Below are 18,660 nucleotides of genomic sequence, written 5' to 3' on the forward strand. Positions count from 1 at the left end.
CTGTGTCTATCCTGTGTCACGGTATACCTATACTGTTGATCAGTGGCGGTTCTAGTTTGTATGGCGCCCTGGGCGAATTATTACACTATTGCCAACAAAAAACACACAAATTAAACTAAATTGCACAAATCCTATATCACACAAAGACACAAATAGAATAACACACTTATACAGAAGAGAACCCGATTTTTCCTGGCTTAGACCTTTTCTTATCCATTTGTGTTGATTGGACTCTTGAGCATCAATAATAACCACTGTCAACCAATCAAGACTAAACCAATTCACCATGGGGATGTGCAGACTGTCTGGTTTTATATTATTCTTATTGATTTCACACAAACCAGAAAAAATGCAACAATATGTCTGTGAAACTATATATTCACAGCATTATGAATGAATTGTGTTTTATTTTGTAAAGTTTTGTAGTGTGACTTATTTTCTTTTGTACTGTACAAAGTTAGAGGTGCGCTATTTGATAGATTCCCCCACTCCCCCTACCTCAGACTTCCTGTGGTTAGACCTGAACTATACCCCCACCCCCCTCCCCATCTCGTAATTCTGAGTGGGAGAACAAGGTTAATTGACCCACAGTCCCATACGGTGACATGATATCATTGACGTGACGTGTAAATGAGCGATAGCCCCCCGGCATTGCCGGCAAGATGCCGCCCTGGGTGCTTGCCAATTTCACCAGTACCTAAATCCGCTAGTGCTGTTGATTATCTTATGTGTGTTCAGAATGTAAGAATGCATTATGAACATCTATAATCCTAACCATTTAGAGATTTTTAGCCTGAGGATCCGGGGCACCTTTCCCCCATCGCAATCTTACTAGCTCTGTGAGGGGTGGGGTGGTATGATTTGGGGCACCTCTCTCCTGATCTTGCGAGCTCAGGGTGGGGGCGATCGATCATATGGTGCTGCCCCTAACAACGTTGCCACCCTAGGCCCTGCCTATATCACCTTTTCCAGGATCCGCTACTGAACATTAATATACATTGCAGAATCGTTGTCATTTAGAAATGAGATTGCAATCTTTTAACGATTAATCGTGCAGCTCTAATGGACTTCATGCAAAATACAATTTCTTATTTTCTTTTGATTTTCAGGTGAAATGGGGACATTGAAAAGAGTGAGAGTCACACTCATTTTCTAACCATTATTTTTGGTTTAATTTTAATTATGTGTACTTAATTACATTAAGTGTTTAATTATTTACTTTAATTAAAGTGTTTGCAACATTTTCAGTCTTTCAATGTATTTTAAGAAAATAAAGTAGCAAACTTTATAAAGGATTTGTACATTTTTTGTATAATGCTGGAATTTTGTAATATGCGTCGAATAGACGCTGATATGCTGCGCAGGAAGGAACTCTGCGTACTGTAAACGCAGTAACGATGCTCCTGAATATACACGACCCACCCCCACTGTAGTCATACGGACTAGCGAGCAGAATCTGACTGAATGTTGAGATCTCATTTATTTGTGTGGCTCCAAATCGCATGGCGTTTCCTTCATCACCTCCAATGGCAGTTGTGTTTTACCTAAAAATCATTATTTTTATGGCGCTGCTATTTGGTGATGGTCAGTCCTCTCGGTTATACACAGAAGAGGATCCAGTGGTCATCTTGACCAGCGACACCCTGAAGCCGTCCTTGTTCAACTCGTCCAACGCCTGGATTGTTCAGTTCTACTCGTCCTGGTGTGGACACTGTATCCAATACTCACCTACATGGAAAGCACTGGCAGGCGACGTGAAGGGTAGGAGGATTTCCCTAGTCATAATCTTGCTGTTTATGTACTCTCCAGGAAAAGTACAATCGTATGTAATAAATACAGACATTTCTGGCTTCCATATATAACAGTTGTATGGAAAGGTGTTATTTTGAAATTATCGAACTTACAAAAGATTACTGTAGTGGTACTATGGTACAGTGATTGCAGTACCATGTTTTGGACATGTCCCATGGTATTCTTGAAGTATTATGTACATGCCATGGTAAATTCATATGGCAATCACTCAGTACCAAGGAATCAGTGTACCATAATATTGCCAAATGATACCATCTGGTAAAAAAAATGAAATAAAGCAAAGGAATTGCCATGATATCATATCCCAAAAACATTGCTATTACCATATTTGTTTTACTGTTTTGTTAGGGTAGTATGAAAATTATTGCCATCAAACATATTGGTTATGTAGATGTGGTGTCTGTTTCTTTTTGTAATTATCACATTAGTTCCTGTAGATCATCATGAGTCTTTCTTAAACAGGTTTAGTAAAACATTTTAAGTGTGTGTGGGTGTGTTTTTGAACTTAAGGACACAAGATCTTGCAAGGTAGGCCTAGTCAGTTACTGTTGATACACCTGTATATAAATCCATGAGAATTGTAGACTGTTGCATTTATCACACCTACCTGATTGTGCTCAAGGCCTCATGTATAACCACAACACCCACTCTGTTTGCTCAGTTTTGTGTATGTGAGAATTGATGGGTAGTTTACAGATAACATGGATATAAATCTAGACATCAAGATGTTATATTACAATTTATTTGCACAAGGGGCAGTCTATATGTGCAGTGCTGTAATTTGTCACCGTTTCATTTAATTTCATCCCATTTCAATTTTAGAGGCTTAGGTCATCCAGACCCGAACAGCTTCACTTCTAACTGTGATAACTGATGAGCTTGTCTGTAGACGAGAGCTTGGCTGCACAGTGAAAGCCCACCTCTGGTCAAGCTGTGGCTTCTAAAGCCACTCTAAACAAATAATGGGATTAACAGGCACTCTTTCCTCAGACCTTCTCAGAGCTACATGACTGGCCTAATTGGAAATAAAAATGCTTAAACTGCATTGCTACGGTATGTAGTATCTGCCATACGTAGAGCTAAAGCACTGTTAGTATTCTGGAGGAAGCCACTCGTGTTGGGTGCAGTGAATGGTGACGGCAGTGAAAGGTCACTGTAGACTGACATGTTTAATCTAAACGAGGGCAAATAGATTTAACACCATGTCTTGAAGATGCTGAACGTAGTAGAGCTGTGAGATTGGGTAGGGAAAGCTCTTCAACAATCAATGTGACAGCTTTAGTGTTTTCTCTTGTTGTTTTTCTTTTATGTTTTACGACCCCTTACAAAAAAGATGTTTGGAGATACCATTGAATGCCATGGTGCTTTGATATATAGCGGGGTTCAAACGTTTTAGACAACTTTTGAAAATGCTGCTCTATTGCATTTTTGTAATTTTGTTAATTCTTTTGATTACAAATTATAAGTATAACAATTTAAGTGAAAAGTTGAACTGAAAAATGAACAACTTCAGAATTTTTGGAACTGGTATATACTCCCTTTTTTATAATGACAGCATGCTCTCGAGCTGACATGAACTTCACAAGTTATCCCAGCGTAATTTGAGAATGTTCCAAAGAGCATCTAGTGTGCTGTTGAATGCATTCAGTGTGCCTTTGTTGGCACAATCTGTCGGCTGGGTGGCTTGTGAGTGGCCGCCTTCCAGCTGTTATCGTCACAATGAGGGTCAGATGGCCCTATTGTAAGGGCACGACCCCACTGTGCATTCCCCCACACATCCCAAAACCCGCAATGTCCTACCGTCAGGTGAAGAATAGCAGATCAGGGAGGGCTGAGGAGCCCCCAGCTGTCTCTTCTTTCTTATACAAAGTTTGATATCAGCTGCCTCTCCAGTTTTTTTTTGTTTAATTTCGTCTCTTCACACTCCATCTGCTTTCACTTTTTGAAACCGGTTTTACAGCTGTTCACTGAGTTTTAGTTTGTGTTAAAATAAACCACCTGGCTAAAGGAACCCATTGTACAAATTTACAGAGTTGTCTGTATGAAACCGTGATTTATTGAGGAAGTGATTTATTGTATTTACTTTCAGAAAATATTGTGAAAGCCTTAATATCGCCAATGTTTCCAATGTCAGAGCTCAAAATTCTCAGAGTGATAGCGAGACAAACAGACCCAAGAGCGGTGGAATAGTTCAAAGGATTTATTTACATGTAAATATAAATAGTCACTGAGTTGTGGATGTCGAGAATTCCGGCACTGGCTGCAGCAGTGGGAAGAGATCTCTGAGAAGCGCACACCATGGCAGCGCAAGGGGCAATCTGTGAAGAGTGTGTTCGTAGAATATGTGTGTGCGTTAAGGAAGTCAGGAATAGATTCGTGGAATCCTCTGTTGAAGCTTAGTGAGGTGCAGAACAATGCCCATCAGGGTAGTGCGATCTAACTCCCGACATGCAGGCAAAGACTAGGTATCCTCCGTGGTAACCCAGATGACACACAGCAAACTGGAAGGCAACCAACCGATACACAAGACAGGACCAACTAGGCAGAGACAGTGAGGTTAGTTACTTCACACCAAACAACAATCTAGCAAAGATATTGAGAATATGAAGGACTTAAGAAGGGCGTGAATTAGAGGGGACCAGGTGTTGCTTGACATGCTAATTATTGGCATGATCAGCGTTCCCTGGGAATGAATAATGAATGTTCCCATGGAAACACTGATCATGCATGCCAGCCGCGCCTGCGAGACATAAGGAAACTCTGCAACTCTGCTGGCAGTCGGTATAGATAAGGCATTAAGTCTTTGAAGCCAGCTTGTGTAGTTTAACACATGAAGAGGTGGTACTGGCCTGTGAATCCAACAAACCCCCCTTTTCTTCTTTACAGTTGGCCAATTCTCACAAAACCTGTCAAGAAAATGTCCTGCAGTCGGTTGCAAGAAACCCCATAAGTGAAGAAAACCTTTAGTGACAATACACTTACAATTACAAATATAGCTGCAAGTAGGAATACAGGGTCAAGCAAAAATATGGCCCCAGCTGCACCACAGTAAGCATGACACAAAGAACATATAAAAGTGAACATGACATTCAAAGTAAACCCACTCTAATTTCCCTTAGGTTGGGATCAAACCTATACCTTTTCATTTCACAGTCAGCACACAATCCACTGCACCACACTGTCATAAGTTTGACAGCCGCCAAATGTACATACCAAGCTGAGAGTCAGCACAGCCAAGCACAACGGTCGCCATAGTTACCTATGTATTTGGCGTAACTTTTTGACAAATATACAAATTTATATTCCGCTCAGTCATTTTTGTGCTCATCTGAGACATTTTTTAGGAGTAACGGAAAAACTATAAATGTCACAATTTATCATGGCTGCCAGTGTAATAGGTGAATTTCTAATATAAGGGGTCCGTTATAATCATCATGGGGAGAGGAAATAGACAAAACTTGTCAAAACAAGACAAAACAAGAATTGTGTTTCTAGGCCAAATGGCTCAAAAGTTATACACAAAAGAAACGTGCATTTTTTAACTGGTGGTGGTGCTATAGCATTTGTCATAAAGATTCCAAATGTTTTTATGGAGCTTTTCAGACCCATCCCTTTTAGTGTGCCAAATTTAATAATTTTCCTATGTACGATTCATTGTGCTGCCTTAATAGACTCCCATTGAGAAAGAAGAATAATAAGAAAAGATGCAAGTCGCAATGATTGGGGACAAAACCTTCAAACTTTCATTAAGCACAGTCCGACAAGCTCATGTACAACAGGGATCAAACTGTCAACTTTTGGAACTGTAGTCTAGAGCTTTAACTGCAAAGAGACATACCAAGCTGAGAGTGAGCCCTCAAAATAATTGCTGAGATACTGCTGTTGTTCATGTAATTTTTAAATGGGGAAAAGAGCATTTTTAAATTTCTCTTTGCTGTTGTCTGAAGACTTAGGATAAGGAAGCAATGAGACAAAAAATATATTTAAAGTTGATTCAATTGACTTAGCATTTTGACCACTATGTGACACTGTCTCCAAACTGCTCATGCCAAGTTTCTTATAAATATGACATATTTGTTCAGAAGATAAATTACTTTTTTATTAAAATTCAAAACTGTGGAAAGGCAATATGGCCAATATTGGAAATATTGTTATAATTGAAATCGTCAATATCCAATAATCCATAGATACCAAACTCATGATTTTAAGACAAATAGTTCAATAGTTACAGGCAAAAATAGCAATTTTTGAGATTTCCTGACCCAAATTCACTTAGCATGCAACATCAGATCATGATCCTAAAGAAGCATACCAAGTTTCATTTCGATAGAACAAAGTGTTGGTGAGATACATGCTCACTTCCTGTTTAATGTTGAATTTTTACAACAAAGATGAAATAATAAGAAAACTTGGGGTATACAGCACCTTAAGTGCTTGGGCCCTTAACTAAGGGTTTTCTGAACTTAAAGGGTTAGTTCACCCAAAATTTTAATTATCCCATCATTTACTTCTTTCAGCCAAATACAATCAGAGTTATATTAAAAAATATCCTGGCTCTTCCAAACTTTATAATGGGAGTGAATGGTACCTTAGATTTTAAAGCAAGTTATAACTAAGTTATAATTAAGCGCAGAGGATAGAGCAAAATATAATTCTGGTCACGAATTAGAAGACAACAACAAAGATTTTTAAAGAAAAATGTTGGAGGATTTCGATGTAAGAGTAGAGGAGAGTGAGTTTTTTCCCCAGCCCTATTTGTTTGAACCGGAGTACACCAACCAGGAACTCCTGGAGATGGAGGAGGCTACAGCAGCAGCACAAACAAAACAGTCTGGTAGACGGAGAGTACAGGAAATGTGGTGGTGCTCATGCAGTAAATGCGAGGTAATGCCAACAGAGGATGAGAGTGTTTGCTGCCATGAATGGACGATTGGAATGACTGGATAAATACAAATCTACAGTATAGCGAAAGCAACTCACTTCTTTTCACCATTTTCCATTGCTGTAAACAATGCGTGCTTCCGCGTTCGTCACGCCAGAACTCCTCTCTCTTGTGAACGTGCGGACGGCCTTTACCGGAAACCAATGATTATAGTTTCTAAAGTTATAAATATGGATATTTTTCTTACAAAAACACATCGCTTCGCTTCAGAATGCCTTTATTAACCACCTGGAGCCGTATGGATTACTTTTTTGATTGATGGATGCGTTTTTTTTTTTGCACAATCCTTTTTGCAATTTGTCAGATTTGTCAATTGGTCAAAGTTACACTTATTGTAAGGGCTTTTCTAAGGACGTGTCATTCTTACGGTTTTGTGATAATCACCAAGTTGGTGGTGGGTCAGGTTTGATTCTGTCTAATAATGTTCTTTGTTGAAGTTTCTGATGTGGTTATTTGGTTGAGTTTCTACTTTTAAAAATGTTATTTAAGAATGAAATATGTTTCACCTTTCTCTGAAATGTCTTTACTCTCTCCTGTCATAGATTGGGGACAGGCCATTCGTATTGGAGTGTTGGACTGCGCTCATGAGAAGAACTTTGACATTTGTAAGGAGTTTGGAATCCACTTCTACCCCACCTTCAGGGTATGCTAATACACATGATAATTCTAGAAGTTTCTTTTTCTTTTCTTTCACCATGTCCTAACCAGACGTGACATGAAAAGAGTGATAAAAGGTAAATCTTCCATATTAATTCTGAGTTTTTGTCAGCAGCCATATCATCCAGTAGCTCTAAACTGGTTGTCCATTGAAGCTAAGCAGGTTTGAGCCTGGTCAGTACCTGGATGGGATACCTCCTGGGGAAAAACTAAGGTTCCTGCTGGAAGAGGGATTAGTGAAACAAGCAGGGGGTGCTCACCCTAACACCCTAGTATAGTGATGGGGACACTGTACTGTAAATAGACACCGTTCTTCGAATGAGAAGTTAAACTGAGGTCCTGATTTTGTGTGGACATTAAAAAACCCAGGGCACTTCTTGTAAAGTATAGGGGTGTAAACTACCCATTGGCCATTATCAATCATGGCCTCCTAATAATCCCCATCATTAATTGGCTCTATCACTCTACTCTCAACAGCTGGTGTGTGGTAAGCATACTGGCGCACTATGGCTGCCGTTGCATCATCCAGGTGGATGTTGCACACTGGTGGTGGTTGAGGAGAGTTCCCTTTTCACTATGTAAAGAGCTTTAAGTGTAGTGTCAGAAAAGCACTATATAAATGTAACCAGCCACAACCGTGACCATCACGGGCAAGATGACATTCTGTTGATCGCTTGGTTTCTATTTATGCAGCGTTGTACTGGGTAGCCCTACCCACTGTGAACTCTCATTGCTTGAGACTTGTAGTGCTTTGTCTAGTTTGAAAGTGTAAAGAATGAAGATTTAGGAAGATTGATGATGTCTTGTGGATTTCATTTTGGAATAATATTGTTTCTTTCCTCAGTATTTCAAGGCACTTGATTCCACAAATGATTTTGGGAAGACATATCGAGGTGGGTTTCATGTTTGCTCTGAGTACATTTGAACTTTTTACAATTATTGTTATTATTGTTGCTGTTATTTATTAATGAAAAACATGTGTTTGATTTTTTTTTGTACTGTATTTGTGTGTTGACAGGGGTTGACAGAGAGCTGCAGACAGTGAGGCAGCTGATTGTGAACTTCCTCCAAAACCACACAAGACACAACTGGCCTGTTAGCTGGCCTTCCCTGGACCCTGCCAGGTGTGTATCCATTACCACCCAATTTAAATAATTCTTTAGCACACATAAGTGTTATATCTGCTGTTTTTGATGTTTCAAATAAGATACTTGTATAGATATTTCCTAATTATAAATCATACTTTGGGAATATTTTCTTGTTTCTTAACAGAAACTAAATTTGTCTCAGATTCCAATTTAGAGACTTTGTCAGACATTGAATTTGTCATCTATTGCAGGGCTGAGGACATACTGTCCTTAATGGGGACAAAAACAGAGCACTACACGGCCATAATAGTTGAAGATAGAGACTCCTATATAGGCAGAGAGGTATGAAAAATAATTGCTGTGTGTTTAATCATTCTATTGTTTAAAACAAAAAAATATACATTAAACAGTAATAATTAAAGAAATAGTTCTCCCAAAATGATAATTCTGTCATAATTTGCTCACGTTTACTTGATCCAGACCTGTATGGCTTATTTAGCTATGATTTATTTGGTGGAACACAATGAGATGAGGTTGAGTATATGTTGATATTTCCATTAAAGATAAAGATAGATTTTTATTAAATGTTTTCAGGTAATTTTGGACCTAATGCCATATGAGGGTATGACAGTGAAGAGAGCTCTGAGCTCAGACAAGCTTCTAATGGAGAAATTAGGGTTCAGTTCAGTTCCATCAGCGTATCTCATCCACCATAATGGCACACACACTGTCATGAATGTGTAAGTTAAGTGCCTCTGTTGAATTCATTTTGACACAACTATCAAAGGAAAGCAGTTTATGTGTTTTTAATACATTTGGATTTGTGTTAACAGTCAGAAGAGACTGCGCTTCTTCTTCTCCTCCTTTCTGAAACTCCTCCCCGGAGTGCACAGGAAACAGTCCACTGCGTCCCTGCAGCATCCTCAGCCTGGGATTAATGGACAAGGAAACCAAGTGAAGTGGAAAGACTTTAAAAAGTGAGTTTTATTGTGTTAATATTGATATTTCCTGTAAAAGCTAAAGAGGTTAAAGAAATGTGTTGACATTTTTCCTTTCGAAACAGGAAGATAGAGTGGTGAACATTGAAAGGCTTTTTAGATTAGTCAATGGTCAATATTTTGTCAACTTTTAGGAATATAATCATATATACTGTAGAGGACCACTGTAGAGGACCTCAAAGCCAAATGACATGAACTAAAAGTCTCAAACTTTGAATTTTATACTGGTGAGTCTTAGGTTAGAAAAAGTAACCAGTATGAATGTGAAAAATGTCTTTCTCCAGGTCTAAGGTGTACATGGCCGATCTGGAGTCTGGTTTACATTACCTGTTGAGGGTTGAACTGGCCACTCACAAGACCTTAGAAGGAGAAGAATTAAAAACTTTCAAGGATTTTGTAACAGTTGTCGCCAAGGTAGTGTTTCAACACAAACACAACTTTTTCTTCACACTTACATGTTCTTATGAGAGCTTTAAAGTTCACAGGTTTGACTTTCTTGGCCCCTTTGATCTCAGCTATTTCCTGGTCGCCAATCAGTGGTGAAACTTCTTGAGACTTTACTAGAGTGGCTAGTCAGTTTGCCTTTGGAGAAGATCCCCTTTGATGCTATCTTGGACCTGGTCAACAACAAGATGAGGGTGAGACAGTTACTCATTAAACAACTTATTCTGTTTTAATCCTTACAAAGTCTCTAGCCCCATTTTCACCTGGTTTTAAGATGGAATTTTTGTGATCCGATCACAAGTGGTGAGTGCTAAATACAGGTGGAAACAGGATCCAAACTGTTTTGTGATCGGCTCACTGAAACCACATATGGAGGTAGTCAAAATCGCATGTGACCACATCGCATTTGAAGTGTGAAATGCAATTAATCCTGAATGCATCCCAGACAGCGGCGAAGTACCACCCCATCCCTATCAGTCCACAGCTGCGCTAAAACAAGAGTTTAAACTCTGCCGGTTTTATGCAGCTTTAAAAGGAAAAAAACGTCAGATCGGAAAATGTGAAAAAGCGAAGCACGATAACTTCACGGATCTTCTTCACTGTATCTGATATAAACATGCACAGATGACAAGCACACACATCTGAAGCTCAGGTTAATACAAAAATAATGGAGAATTCTGCGCGAAATGTTGCATTTGTGCTTAGATACATTTTTAGCTGCATCTGGGAGAAACAGTGTGCCGTTTTTAAAAATTATGTTTATTATCATGCCATAACACACTAACATAGTTATTAATGTATGTTGTCATGAAATCACAGACCCTTCCTATGAAATCCAAACACAAGTGGTCACAGGAGTCACATATAAAGTGATAGTTCGCCCAAAAATGAAAATTCTCTCACCATTTATTCACCCTCATGGCATCCCAGATGTATATGACTTTCTTTGTTCTGCAAAACACAAATTAAGATTTTTAGAAGGAAATTTCAGCTCTGTCGGTCCATACAAATTGAATGGGTGCCAAAATGTAACGCTCCAAAAATCACAAAGGCAGCATAAAAGTAATCCATAATACTCCAGTGGTGAAATCCATGTTTTCAGAAGTGATATGATACTAGGTGTGGGTGAGAAACAGACCAATATTTAAGTCAATTTTTGCAAGAGATTCTTCTCCCTGCCCAGTAGAGGGCGTATGCTTGAAGAATGTGAGTCACCAAAAACACAAGAAGAAGAATGCCAAAGTGACCCTGCATTCAAAACGAGATAAATCCGCTCAGAAGGGCACTTTGAAGGGGAACGATTTTGGCTGCCATGTTGAAGGGTCATTCCAAACCGAAGGGCTCATAAATAGCTGCTTTAAAATGGGCGTTTAATTAACTTAAAAAAATTATTTTAATCCCCTGGCTTTTTGTTTGAAACTGGATAATGCTTGTGTTATTTATTGTAAATTAGCTGGATCAGTTATTCTAAAGGAGTTTAAATAAAATAATAATACAAAGTGGAATTGTTTTTAATAAATGCACAGTACATTTGTTTATTTTTTTTTTTTTATTAAAATAAATAAAATAAAACAAAATTTTTCATAATGTAAATTATAATTTTCATCATTATTTTCAGTTTCTATTCTGAAAGCACTTAGTGATGCAAAATCATTTGTAAATATTAGGTGCAGGTGATGTACATTAGCGTCAGCATTCGTGCGACTGCAACGGCTCCTTTGGCTTTGATAGATGACGTGAAGTGCATTCCGAATTACTGATATTTTTGAGCCCTACACCCTTCAACCCTCCGAAGCTCTCACTCTGAAGGGTAAACCCTCTGAAGGTAATAGGGCATAGAGATTAGCCCTTCAGAATGGAAAGCACCCTGAAAGTTAAAGTGGAGATTGACTGAGAAGGGAGGAGTATATATAGTAAAAATTTACTTAATATTGATCTGTTTCTCAACCACACCTATCGTATTGCTTCTGAAGACATTTATTTAACCACTGGAGTCTTGTGCATTACTTTTATGCTGGCCTATTTGATTTTTAGAGCTTCAAATTTTGGCATCCATTCACTTGCACAGGATTCCCACACGTCCTGGAAAACCTTGAATTTTGAAATGCAGTTTTCCAGTCATGGAAAATGAGAACATTTCCTAAATGCCCTGGGAAATAATTCTTTGTCCTGGAAAGTATTTTAGTATAATAAAACTGTTTGAATGTGTTGTAACAAGGTTTTTGTTACATCCACAAAAACATGATAATGATCGAGACTCGGGATAAGTGTCAAATACACAAATTCGTATCGCTATGTCACTGCTGGTGGCTGCGTGTTGTGAAGCAACGTAAAAGATTGATTGTAATGATCGAAGCCCTGGTACATTTGCTCTGATAAAATAGTTTAAGTAAGTATTGATGAAGTGCTAAATATGATTTTCTTTCTTTACAACATTGTTGTTGTGTTAACGGCAAAAACAAAAATGTGTAAACTTAAGACAATGATGATGGTCGAAACGCTGATTTAAAAATCCGCTCTACCAACTGAGCCACAGCCACCCACAATGGCCATCATGGCCTGTTGTGTGTTTTTGCTTAAATATTACACATGATGGGTATGTAGAATGCCCTGGAAAATTGTGTCTTGAAAAGAGTGGGAACCCTGTTGCATTGTATGGAAAACAATAGCTGCGATATTCTTCTAAAAATCTTAATTTGTGTTCTGCTGAAGAAAGAAAGTCATACACATCCAGAATGGCACTAGACTGCACAAATGATAAGAGAATTTGTATTTTTGGTTGAACTACTCTTTTAAGACACATTGTAATACCAGGTGGAATCAGGAATGTGTCTCGGCTGTTATATGATCGTATAACCAATAACGCACCTTAATATCAGGTGGAAATGGAGCGTTAGTACCTCATGACAAGAAATATGGCATATTATACCAGCTATGCTTGTAAGTCCATGATTTTGTTTTTGTGTAAGTGACAGGAACACTAATCAGTGTGGTAGTGGATTTAAGCTGCCCTGTTTGTTTTATGTGTCAGATCTCAGGGCTGTACCTGAGTGAGCAAGTGCAATGGGTTGGATGCCAGGGCAGTAGTGTGGCACTAAGAGGATATCCCTGCTCCCTCTGGACTCTGTTTCATGTTCTGACTGTCCAGGCTGCCAACCGACCGGATGCTCTAGCTAACACTGGTATGAGTATGGAAATGCCTTCCTCTTAGTGAGCCTGAGACCTGTTTTAGGTCCGTTAATACTAACAATATATGTTTCAATTTTCCACATTTTAAAACAATAACGTTATAAAAACTATTAAATTACAGTGCTGTGCACTCTGGGCATGGTCCCAACCAGTTTCATGAGGTATCTACCTTGGAGGGTTTTTTAACAGTTTTGAAAGAGTTCCCATGTATGATAAACATAAATTTAGTAAAGTGTTTTTCAGACCTTTGACTACTATTTGAAAACACCTTAAGATTCACACTCTTCTGTCACTCTTTGGACAAGTTACTCTATTAGCAAGCAGATTATTTTTCTCCCTCATTGTAGCCGTTGTCTGTTAGTTCCTGTTTCCTTTTCACTGTGACTAATTTCAAATAATGCCCTACACTCATCACCTCAGGGTTTGAAGAAGATCCCTTGGCAGTACTTCAAACTATGCGCCGTTACATCGGGACCTTTTTTGGTTGCCAGGAGTGCGGGAAACACTTTGAAGAGATGGCACAGGAGTCTCTGAACCAGGTCAAATCAGTGGATGAGGCAGTACTGTGGCTGTGGAGAAAGCACAATCAGGTTAACACGAGACTGACAGGTAAGACACAAATGTATTTAGAGTACAGTTTCAGTGTAAATGTGCAATAATGCATCATGTCATTCTCATGAGTGGAAGCATGCAGCTAATTAAAACATCTGTTGAGTAGAGGTGCTATAATTACTTTGTTACTTTCAACTCCTCAGTGGTGATAGAAGAAGTGTAGGTTTTGTTCTTGGAATTTACATTACTATTTGTATCAGTCATTGTATTATTGGAAGTTTTAAAATAACGAGAAGAAAGAAAGAAAGAAACAGAAGGAAGAAAACATGAAGGAAGACCGGAAAGAATGAGGAAAGAGACAGGAAGGATGGAAGACAGGAAAATTGGAAGAAAAATGTAAAGGAAATCGGGATGAAAAGAATGAAGGAAGGAAGAAAGATGGGGAGGAACAAAAAAGACAGGAAGGAAGAAAGGTAAAAGAAAGAAAGACATGTAAAATGGAAAAAAGATGAAGACATGAAGAAAAGAACAAAGGAAGAAATATGGAAGAAAGGAAAGGAGAAGAGAACAAGGAGGTCAGGCAGGAAATCAGGATATCATGAAAAGGCAAAAAGGGAAAAGGCAGTTAGGAAGGAAGACGAAAGAATGCAAGGAGAAAAGACAAGGAAGAACTGAGTGAAGGAAAAAGACTGAAAGAAAACAGAAGAGTAGGAAAATGGGAAAAACAGAATAAAGATGGAAATAAAGACAGAAATGAAGGAAAAAATATGGAAGAAATACAGGAAGGAAAGAAGGAAAATAGATGAGGAGAAAGGAAGTCACGAAGGAAGTATGAATGAATGAAGGAAGAGAGAAGGGGGGTGGGGGGTGAACAAGGGCATCAATTTAGAATAAAAGGGGAAATTTGGAAAACGTATAGTACTTCTATGTCTTTAAGCTGCATCACAAATATATTGTATACATGATGTCTGACATCACCCACATAGCTCATTGTTCACTCTTTATGCAGGGTCGATGAGTGAGGACCCCATGTTTCCTAAGACTCAATGGCCCACTCCTGATCTCTGTCCAACATGCCATGAGGAGCAAGAAGGCCTTCATGTCTGGAATGAACAGATGGTGCTTGCTTTTCTCAAACAGCACTATGGTGCTTCAAACATTTCCCCAAAATACACCAGCAGCAGCCAACCAGAGCCAGGCCCTCCAGCCCTTGAGAAACCCAAAGCTATTACTGACAACAAATTTCACCATAACCAAAATGTAAAGCAATCTCCTGAGAGTGTTCCTAAACATTTGAAGAGGATTGACACAGATGGTGAGAAAGGGACAGGTGTCCAGTTAGAAACCAGGCCAGGCATGACGTTTCTGGGTCTGGGGTTCTCCAGCGTGGACATGAGTCTTTGCGTGCTGCTGTACTCCCTCTCCTGCATTTTCCTCATGGTCATGTTCTTCTTCTTTCGTGTTCGATCAAAGAGATGGAAGGCCAAAAGCTTCAGGCCTTACGTATAGTATCCGTATTACAACACTGAGAGGGAAATCTCTTCAGGATAAGGTGAATGTAATATATGAAACCCCTGCCAAGTGTTGAATGAGACTAATTTATTTGATGAATTTAATTTGTTCTGTTGTGTTTTTGTTTTGTTTCCAATATTTTGTAATGAAGAGCTTGTCTAAGGACTGACAAATGTTTGGCTTGTGTATCAGGCATATTTATGTGAACGAGCACCTGTTAGTGAGTATTTCTCAACCTTAAACAAACAGAGAGGGGGATTTAACATGATAAACTATTTTATTATTCTAAAACTAAATTGAGCAAACTAGGTCAGAAGTATATTTTAAGGAATATTCTACATTATTTATAGAGATTTTTAATAAAATAAAAAGTTTCAGTATTTCTATGTGACAGTTAAAAAAACACTTGAGAATATGATTTATCCTACCATTCGAGGTCACTGGCGGAGAAGTTAGTGACACGTAACGCACTGCCTTGTCAATGACCAGACTTGGAAAAACCTGATTTGATACTTTCATTGTTGACTGAAATCTGCTCTGAACATGTTTTTTTTTTTGTCTACATGTGAAGTTACAAAAAGCTACAGTGTCATTATACATTATTTTAACATTCATGTGAGATCCTTGGTGGATCTGAATATAGGAATATTATTGTCCTAATAAGCAAATCAACTTTTATTTTATTTTTAAACCTGATTATTAAAAAGATAGTTTGCCCAAAAAGGAAAATTCTATCATTCAGTCATCATTTACTCACCCTCATATTGTTCCATTTTCCTATGACTTACTTGCCTCTATGGAACACAAAAGAAGATGTGACCATCTCAGTCACCAGTCGTTTTCATTGTATGGAAAAAAGATGCAATAATAGTGATTGGTGATTGAGACTAAAATTCTGTGTAACATCTTTTGTGTTCCACGAAAGTAAGAAAGTCAAAGGGTTTTGATAAAGCTTGAGGGTAAATGATGACAGAATCTTCATTTTTGGGTGAACAAGACCTTTAAGCATCATAAGTGTTTGTATACAATTCTGCAGCAATGCATTTAATGACACAATTAATCTCTGCATATAAAAACAAGTTTAGCCCATTTTATGAAACATTTCTTATTCATTTTATGACAATTTGGTACTCAATTATACTGAGCACACTTTGATGACTTTTTTACTCGTTTATTCATATTCTCAATTGAATATGTCATAATAGCTGTCTTTTTCTGTAAATTGCAGATACACTTTTGAACTGGATAATGCTTTTTTAAAATATTTTGGTCTAAGTCAACTATAATATATATATATATATATATATATATATATATATATATATATATATATATATATATATATATATATACACACACACACTGATCAGCCACAACATACAAACCACTAGCCTAGGTCCCCCTCGTGCCACCAATAGCTCTGTTAACACCAATAACAACAGCTCTGACCCGTCAAGGCATGGACTCTACAAGACTTCTGAGGATGTCCTGTGGTATCTGGCACTAAGACGTTAGCAGCAGATACTTTATGTCCTGTAAGTTGTGAGGTGGGGCCTCCATGAATCGGACTTGTTGGTCCAACACATCCCATAGATGCTCAATCGGATTGAGATCTGGGGAATTTGGAGGCCAATTCAACACCTTGAACTCTGTCATGTTCCTCAAACCATTTCTGAAATTTTTTTACAGTGTGGCAGGGCACATTATCCTGCTGAAAGAGGCCACTGCCATCAAGGAATACTGTTGCCATGTATGTGGTCTGCAACAATCTTTAGGTAGGCGTTACGTGTCAAAGGACCCAAGGTTTAACAGAAGAACATTGCCCAGAGCATCACACTGCCTAAGTCGGCCTGCCTTCTTCCCATGGTGCATCCTGCTGCCATCTCTTCCCCAGGTAAACGATGCACACGCACCCGACCGTTCACATGATATAAAAGTGAACGTGATTCATCAAGGAAGGCCACCATCTTCCATTGCTCCATGGTCCAGTTCTGACGCTCACGTGCCTATCGTAGGCACTTTCAGCGGTGGACAGAGGTCAGCATGGGCACTCTGACCAGTCTGTGGCTATGCAGCCCCATACGCAGCAAGCTGTGATGCACTATGTTTTCTTACACCTTTCTATCATGTCCAGCATTACGTTTTTAGCTCTTCTGTGGGATCGGACCAGACGGCTAGCCTTCGCTTCGCATCAATGAGCCTTGGGCGCCCATGACCCCGTTGTCGGTTCAAAGGTTGTCCTTCCTTGGGCCACTTTTGGTAGGTACTAACCACTGCATAATGGGAACACCCCACAAGACATGCCATTTTGGAGATGCTCTGACCCAGCTGTCTAGCCATCACAATTTAGCCCATGTCAGAGTTGCTCAGATCCTTACGCTTGCCCATTTTCCTGCTTCCAACACATGAAATTCAAGAACTGGCTGTTCACTTGCTACCTAATATATTCCACCCCTTGACAGGTGTCATAGTATTAAGATAATAAATGTTATTCACTTCACCTGTCAGTGGTTTTGATGTTGTGGCTGATCAGTATTTATACTGTATATATACACTGTATAGGCATTCTGTTGTAGAGCTCTTACAAGTCACGTCAAAAGTGTCTTCACAATTGTTTACTGTAAAAAGAATGAAGCGTTCAGGTTACATGTGAACTGCTACAACATTATTTTGATTTGTAATTTGGAGTCTAAAATATGTGCTGATATTTTGATGATTCACACATTTCTAATTGCATTATCTGCATTTGTTTTGTGAACTGATTTGTAGTAATGTGCTCAGCTCATGACATGTATTTCACTATCTAATTGAGGAATGTTAATGTTGTCCTGAGGCTAAATATTTATGAAGCATTCTTAATAAAGTACAGTTTAATGACATGTGTGCATAATGGTGGCCTTCTAAGCTGCTCCAAATGAATGGCTGCAAATGACATTGTTTTTTTTTTTTTAGTTTTCTCTCTCTCTCTCTCTCTCTCTCTCTCTCTCTCTCTCTGTGGTTTAAGAATTATATTTTTATTTAAAGACTATATTTTTGGTCAGTTGTTCTGTGTATATATATATATATGTAGTTTGTCCTTACAGGGGAGTTTTTGTATTTTGTATGAAGAACACTGTAATGTGTCTTTAAAATAAAAAAGGGTATAAATCCATCATTCACCTGTTCATAACTAGCAACAAATGCAGATGCATTTGACCTTTAGCACATTTGTATTTTGTAACCGTCAATATTTTATACACAGTACCACTATAATGTACCTAGACATGGGCTATAATAGAAATATGTTGCTTTGCGTTTCCCTTCAGCATCATTTTGAGATCAATCCGTTGTGAGTATATTTGGATATCCCACTCTGAGAACACTGTGTAACTGCAACTTCGAGTCTAAGCACATTCGGAGGTCATTTACGTTTTATTTTTACTGTTGTAGTGTCTGTGTCTGTCCTCTAGTGGGCAGTATGGAATCT

At 38.6% G+C, this 18,660-nt stretch overlaps 1 protein-coding gene across 1 annotated transcript; it reads left to right on the forward strand.

The window, feature by feature from the left end:
• Positions 1 to 1,449: 1,449 nt before the first annotated feature.
• Positions 1,450 to 18,327, forward strand: LOC127630647 (sulfhydryl oxidase 2-like). Its single transcript, XM_052108287.1, has 12 exons — positions 1,450 to 1,761; positions 7,297 to 7,397; positions 8,256 to 8,304; positions 8,430 to 8,535; positions 8,751 to 8,841; positions 9,094 to 9,239; positions 9,333 to 9,476; positions 9,782 to 9,911; positions 10,013 to 10,135; positions 12,973 to 13,123; positions 13,551 to 13,739; positions 14,692 to 18,327. Exons 1-12 carry the CDS (start codon positions 1,503 to 1,505, stop codon positions 15,189 to 15,191), a joined length of 1,989 nt encoding a protein of 662 aa, XP_051964247.1. The 5' UTR covers positions 1,450 to 1,502; the 3' UTR covers positions 15,192 to 18,327.
• Positions 18,328 to 18,660: the final 333 nt, after the last annotated feature.

This window comes from Xyrauchen texanus, chromosome 3 (genome assembly GCF_025860055.1).
Source record: "Xyrauchen texanus isolate HMW12.3.18 chromosome 3, RBS_HiC_50CHRs, whole genome shotgun sequence".
In the NCBI taxonomy this organism is placed as follows: Eukaryota; Metazoa; Chordata; class Actinopteri; order Cypriniformes; family Catostomidae; genus Xyrauchen; species Xyrauchen texanus.

Excerpts from the sequence above, each read along its gene's own strand:
- LOC127630647 (XM_052108287.1), top strand. The coding sequence starts at position 1,503 with ATGGCGTTTCCTTCATCACCTCCAATGGCAGTTGTGTTTTACCTAAAA. Across the intron at positions 8,305-8,429 it reads TTTTGGGAAGACATATCGAG|GGGTTGACAGAGAGCTGCAG; the intron begins GTGGGTTTCATG and ends GTGTGTTGACAG. Across the intron at positions 9,477-9,781 it reads AAGTGGAAAGACTTTAAAAA|GTCTAAGGTGTACATGGCCG; the intron begins GTGAGTTTTATT and ends GTCTTTCTCCAG.